Source organism: Notothenia coriiceps, unplaced genomic scaffold (genome assembly GCF_000735185.1).
Source record: "Notothenia coriiceps isolate Sejong01 unplaced genomic scaffold, NC01 NC01_scaffold00007030, whole genome shotgun sequence".
Lineage (NCBI taxonomy): Eukaryota > Metazoa > Chordata > Actinopteri > Perciformes > Nototheniidae > Notothenia > Notothenia coriiceps.
Genome location: NW_011339731.1, coordinates 2136 through 9266, shown reverse-complemented (window position 1 = coordinate 9266; position 7131 = coordinate 2136). Strand labels below are relative to the sequence as shown.

At 43.5% G+C, this 7131-nt stretch overlaps 1 protein-coding gene across 1 annotated transcript in view; it reads right to left on the bottom strand.

Moving 5' to 3' along the window:
• The window catches only part of LOC104943881 (constitutive coactivator of PPAR-gamma-like protein 2), a 9438-nt gene extending 2608 nt beyond the window's left edge, over window positions 1–6830 (bottom strand). The window contains exons 1-4 of the mRNA XM_010769346.1: window positions 5296–6830; window positions 2718–2964; window positions 2516–2598; window positions 102–230 (exon numbers count right to left, since the gene is read on the bottom strand). Coding sequence (XP_010767648.1) covers window positions 102–230; window positions 2516–2598; window positions 2718–2964; window positions 5296–5811 — 975 coding nt within the window. The 5' untranslated portion in view covers window positions 5812–6830. The remainder of the gene's footprint in view (window positions 1–101; window positions 231–2515; window positions 2599–2717; window positions 2965–5295) is intronic.
• Between the last annotated feature and the right edge of the window lie 301 nt (window positions 6831–7131).

Below are 7131 nucleotides of genomic sequence, written 5' to 3'. Positions count from 1 at the left end.
GGCATGTCAATCAGACGGAAAACATGAATCTATTTCAATCCAATTTAACTCAAAAAAGGGTTAACAGAAACACATCACTGTCAGAGGGGGAGAGGACCCACCTGTGACTGTTTGAAGACATCTCTGGCGATGGCGTCGAGGTTTCCCAGGTCTTTGATGGAGGAGACGTACTCTGAGACGGCCTTGATCACCACCTCACAGGGCGGCAGCACCAAATGGTGGGCTCGCACGCCTGAGGAGAGAGAACAGAAAACAGGTTTTAAATACACATACGCCTGGTAAGGGTGGGGAGGTAGGGTAAGATGATATGATAGATACTGGTGCACGGATAGATATTAGGGCTGTACCCGAGATATATCGACTATTCGAATATTCGTTCGTTGGCCAACTATTCGGGATCAATTTTCATTATTCGGAGATTTCTTTTTTTCCAAAAGAATTTATTCGTTTTTTCTTCTAAATGTATGCTATTAATAAAGGCGAATTGCCATATTCTTATACTATATTTATATTTTTGAATTGCACTGTTAAAATGCGGAAATATATACAATCTCAGCCTGTGCTCCTGACATCGCGTTCACTCACAGTCACAAACGCAAACGGCACGCTTCACCTCGCTTCACCCACAAAATGCCGAAGACTTCAGCTGTGTGGGACCATTTTAAATTGGACGACGGTAAGAACAATATGTGCCAAATATATGCGATAAGAAACTGGCCTACCACGGTGGCACAACAACTCTGAAAAGTCACCTGGATGCTGTAAGTAGTAGCCTAGCTTAGCTTAGCTGTTGTCAAGTTGCCATGATGAAGCTGCTTTATCCGCCGTTTAAACAGTAACGTTACACATGATAAAAACGTGCACTTGCTTTGCTTGGAAAATAGTTACAAGCAAGCAACCGAATTGTTTTTTTATATTAGTTTTTTTAATTTTATCCGAATAGTGAGAATAATAGTAGTAATGTGGGAACATCTGGGGCTAAGGCAATGGCATAAAGTTGAGTAGCTCAGCCCAATAATAACTTGTGTCCATAGGTGCATCCCAGCCATCAACATCCTCAACAATACAGCAGACCCTACAGTTACCCTACAGAGGACACATTTAGTTTTAATGTTTGCGAGTACTGAGACAATAAATAAATATAAATCGTAATAGTATGCTCTTTCTGCTTAACAGCGTGTTGTCAGGTGTCTCGGATTTGGAGCGTGTTATGAAACCTTTTGGAAAAAACATTTATAAAAAAAAAAATACAAATCTCTCTGCAACGAATATTCGCTTCTGATTACTACCGAATATCCGGAGCCCGAAAAAGGGTATTCGGGACAGCCCTAGTAGATATGTTACAATATCGCTGATAATGCAATCCCGCACACAATTAATCTTATTTCAGAACCTTATCCTATGAAACACCACTTAAAGGTAGGGTAGGTAAGAAAGGAGAAATCAGCTCGAGTAAGCTAGAATTTGAAAGAACACAACCGAAAAAAATCTGCCCCTTCCTTCAGACTTCCTTACAGAGCCCCTCCTCCAACACACACGAACGCGCACATGACCAATGAGGGCACGAGATAAGTTTGTGCACAGATGGAAGGCTGACAGGCAGGTAGGCCATCCAGTTATCTGCCGCGGGCCGAGGCAGATAATTGGACTTGCTTTTTACAGCGCCACGGCTTCCACAGATGACATATTTTTATATATTTATTGTCAAAGCATTTAACAATCCGGCAGTGGCTCAGTCAGTAGGGGCTTGGACTGTGAGCCGTAGGGTCGCCGGTTCAAGTCCCCGAACAGAACTAAATATGGAGTATGGACTTCTACTTGGTGGTCCCAGTTCACCTCCCGGGCCCTGCCGCGATGCCCTTGAGCAAGGCACCGGACAGCCCACTTCCCCCCTCACTCCTATTACTCCACGGACACTGTACAATAGCTGCCCACTGCTCCTACTACTAGACTCCTGGTAGTCGGATGGGTTAAATGCAGAGGCTAATTGTCACTGTGTCTGTGTGCTCTGCACGTGTGACCATTAAAGAGCCGTTTCATCCCTGATTCTATTCTATAAGATATTCATTGCTATCAGGATGTTAAGAGCATTCCATGGAATATAACAAAAAGTGTTTCTGAAGTGAATTACCTACCCTACCTTTAAGCTGCAACAAGTACACGGATTTCTCCTGATAGCTAAACTGGATTTTTATGTTAATCACATATTTATTCCATTAATTTCTATAATTGTTTAAAAGTCATAATTTCCTACATGTTTCACAATAAAAGCTTCTAAGAGGATTTTCCTGTTAAAGACCAGTCAATGGAAAACAGGAAAGCTTTTATCTAATATAAAAAATATACTTTTATTACAATATGGAGATTTGATATAAAAGCTCCGGTGCTTATGTTTATATTTAAAACGGTAAATCAGGGCTCCCTTCACTAATTGACTAATTACTTTATAATGTGATTATTAGAGTTCGTATACTTTTAAATTAGGCTGTGGTTTGCAGAGGACTTAATGTGGTACCTTGAGAGAAGCGAGAGGGTGTTCTGGTCCCAGCAGACTCCAGTGGAAGGCAGCCAGGTCCTCATCAGGCAGAATATGATTTCCTGCGAGACAGAAACTCTTTCATGTTTGCTGCTTCAATAGAAAAGTCAAACAGACAAAAAGGTGTGCCAGAAACACAAAGCGTGTCCACTGAGGTATGTGGGAGCGCGGTGATAATTACCCAGCAGAGCAGCAAAGCAGGGCAGGTGCTGTGTCTTCAGCCCGAGCTGCCTGGCGGCCTCAGACAGCAGGTACTGGTGTGTGGTCAGGTTCTTGCCGTTCCAGCTCAGTTTGAGCCCGTGCGACGAGAAGTAGGCGGGTACGTTGCAGAGAGCAAACTCAGAATCCTGAGCGATCAGGCCGGAAAATCCAAAGTCTCTGTAAAGAGACAGCACTTCCTGGTGGTGGTCCTCCAAAGTCTGTACAACCTGTGGATTTGCAAAACACCAAAACTCTGAATTTCATGTCTTTTTGTTTATTACCTTGTTGTTTTTAGTTTAGTTTCAGCTCTTCAGAAGATTTTGTTTCTTTATATTTGGTTTGGGTTTTAAGTGTTTTTGTATTCTGTTAAATTCTAGTATAATGTATAATGTATTTTGCTAAAGAACACATGGTTGGAGAACTGCATAGTTATGTATGTAATGTTTAAATATGGGAATACACTTGAGTACTCTTTCACCAACAGATTCAGATGTTAACATTGAACTTGGGATGAATAGCTTGGTAAATAGCATTTGGGATGCATTGAGTGAGTATAATATTTAAGTCATGTTCTTGTTCTTTTATTCTACAAGGAGTACACTTGTCAAAGCAATGGTGACAGTGCCATCGGGAAAATTGTGGTGGCCATTTTTTATAAAAACAAAAACTATCAATTCAGCTATAAAATAGAGAAAATAACATGAAATGTACGATAATGTGCAGTCCTACATTTAAAACTGCACAATATATACTTTTTAATTCAATACCAAAAGCAAATGAAAGGCAGAACTGAGTACATTATAAAGTTTATTGCAATAGTTAAATTCAATAAAGTTTGCTATATTCTTCCACCTTCTGTACAATGATGGATCTGGGAGACTGATCAGCTGCCAAAGCAATCACTGCATACTGAATGGACCAGGATAGAGGTCACGGACGGCCAGTGGTGCTGCCACTTTGTATACTCTCAAAATACTTAAGCTTCATAGCACTTGCGGAAATACATCTATAGAAAATCTGTGCAGCACCATACGGTTCTAAATCACTGGTAGTGATACAGACACTTGGACCTAGGGCAACACAAGTGTTCAGAGCCCACTCATGCAGAACCCATTGGAGGGTGAGGTGCACGACTACACCAGAGAGCGAGCATGAGAGCTTCAGACTTGTAATGTTAATCTCGTTTAACTATGTCAGCGCTAATGAGAATGAAAACTAAATAATTATACTCAGATATATTCCACATCGGTTTGATGAGCTGGTAATCAAACCTGTCTTCAAATGAATGCAACATGTGGCAATGATGGCTGAGTATGATAAGCTGTTTCACAACTATTCAAAATCGCCCAACGTGTATTGTGTCACACTGATTCATAATCAAACTGAAACTAAATACCAATGTTAACATCCAGAATAAAATATCACAATAATTAGAAAATGACAAACTAGCTGGCATGCAGCACATGTAAAGCTGAGAAAGTGACAGAGGAAGAGTAATGACTTCAGTAAAGGTGCCATTCAAGCCGAGAACATATATTTTAAGCCGCAGAAATAGGACTGTATCTCAGAATACAGGTCGGAAAAACAGAAAGTACACATGGGAACAGTGAGTAATGATGTTACACACACACACACACACACAGACAGTGGCAGAATGTGTTTTACTGTAATGTGGGTGGGATTTTTCTGTTCTCTATCATGTCACGGTACTCTGTTGCTTTTAAAAAAAAAAGTATAAATAAATACTATCATGCAAGCAGATAGGCAGGTATGTCAAAAGATAAAATAGTAATGTTGACAGGAGCGAACGATGAGAGTCAATCAGTGATTTTGATGCATTCATGGCAGGCCTAGAACCTAACCTTATGAGTCACATTTCCGTTCTCAAACCCATTTTAACTTTTTTTTGTTTAAGATGATTATAGTACACCCAGCTACTATAGTTTTAACCATAGCAAATATTCTTGAAAATAGGTCAGATGCAGACATTTTTATTTATTTAAATATTCTCAATCATCCATTAACTGAAATGCAAAACAAATCATTATGAATGTGCCACTGTCAGGCAACAGGGGCCTATTAATAGTCTATCCACTCAGCAGTTGTTCAACAATGTATAAAGGGTTCAATGAGTTCATGTTATGTAATATATAGGCTGGTCTAGGTCATGTTGCGCAATACATGTTGCTCTAATGCACAGACTGGTTTTGCCGGTAGATGCTGCTCCACATTAGCACCGGATACATTTCTCCTCCCAGTAGACCAGCACAAATAAAGGAGAGCAGATAAGGCAATGCATCACTGATATAGATATATATACTCTGCTGGTTTAAAACTGACAATGCAAAAACAGCCCGTTTGATAGATTATGTGTGTTTTGCTTAAGTTCTTAGGGCTCATATGTGCACTTGTTCCTCAACTGGAAGGAGTTAACACGGCGCTGGATGATGTAAACTGCTAAATGGGCGTGCAACAAGAAAGGGCAAGTGTTAAATTAACAGCACAGCACATTACCACAATAAAACAACTTAACACAGCTTTGATCACACATGGCTCACCCGCACTCGGAAGCGGAACATGGCGAGGCGGACGCAGTGGCTGAGGCAGGCCGGGGGCAGGAACCATGCTCTGGGAGGCGGGGTGGCCTTGCTGCCGACGTGGTTGACTATCAGCTGCGCGGTCTGTCGCTGGCCCTGAGCTCGCCGCGCCCACTCGGGCCAGCGCTCCTTCCCCAGTGTGCCGTTGAAAACCACGACCAGCTCCAGGCCCCCCTGGTACAGGCAGGCCTGCGACAGGGCGGCCAGGTAGCCCAGCATGGCGTTCCACTCTCCCCCGCACACCCAGTCCGTCTGGTAGCCGCCGTAGAGGCGCTGCAGGCCGGAGTCAGCGTCGATTAGGATCCTGGCAGGCGGGGGCGGGGGAGGCATGGGCCCGGGGTGATGTGGGTGGTGGTGTGGGTGATGGTGGTGAGGGGGCTGGCGGGCCGCGGTACGGGCAAGCTTCAGGAGGTCCACCGGGACTGCGGCCCCGGGACACCGCTTCTCTAAATACTCTTGAAAACCCTGCACTCCCATGACGGTGTTGTTCAGCCTGTGTGTCTGGCCGGGAGAGGGCTCTGAATACGTTCTGTACGCCGTGTTTGTAATGTAATGTGGGGCGAGACCGGAGCTAGCTGTGCACTTTAGGCAAGCTAACTGGTCTCCGATTCAGTGAAAAACTGTAGTTTAGTTAACCCTGCAAAACAACTTATCTGTCACCCAGATTAGTGAAATCAGTCACCATGCACTGATGTACACGTGTGTCAGCTATTGTTACTGATTCCGAGATATCGAACTGCGAATTTCTCAGTTTTGGTCGTGGGTGCTCAGTTTAGTGTCCATCCCTGTGGATTTTTGGTGAGATGCCAGCAAGGCCAGTGTAGCTACCTACCACCAGAAAAAGTTCAACACATTTCCTGCTCCCATAATTTGGCTTTAACATAACCAGCTTCAAAAATGTAGTTGGCAGCAAGTAACGGAAATGCAGCAAGGTGGTTGATGGTGTTAAAAAATTGCAAATAAAACAATTACCCTGCTAGTTTGTGCACATGAAACAGATGCAATACTGCGCATTAGTTAGCAACCCACAGGCTGGATGGCCAGTTCGCGGACATGATGTTAAACCGAGCAGCTTTCTAAATCGTTTTTTTTTTTACCTGACAGCTGAAATATTTGACATTTAATCTGCACTACCTCCGGCAAATATCACCGCGCTTGTATCGGTAGCTTGTTGGTTTGCAGGTGTCAGAATATGAATTAAAACAAACTAGCAAGCGGTGTGCCTGGCTAGCTGCACTAACAGTTGCTAAGTGATCGTTAGCCGTTAGCTGCTGGCAGGGTCCCCGGCGTGATTTGACGCGTCAACTCCCGAAGACAAGTCCGGGGCCGACACGACGCGGAATGAGATGGATGTTTAACGAAATAAAAGAAAAGTAACTAAAATTAAATTAAAATAAAAGCCCGATGGTGCCTCCCTCGCTGTCTTCCACACTCACGGCTTCATGTTGCAGAGGGGAACATTACTTCCAAGCGACATCAGCCATCTTGCGACTTCCTCGCGGCCCAGTGGAGTGGGAGGGAAGGCGGAGGGAAGTGGAGGAAGGAGGCGCGGCCGGAGGAGGGATGCTGGGAAATGTAGTCTTATTAGCGTATCACGTCGTACTAGGACAGATTTGGTGGGGAAACGATTAAAACTACAACTACCAGCATGAGGATACCGACAGTTTGGACGAGGATAAAAAAAGCTGGAGAGAGAGGAGAATTTCTCCAAGTGGCCCACAAGTGATTCAAGTACAGACGCCGTTATTTGTTAGTTAACCACCAGCCTCTGATAATATCACCTCTTTCATGTCAAAA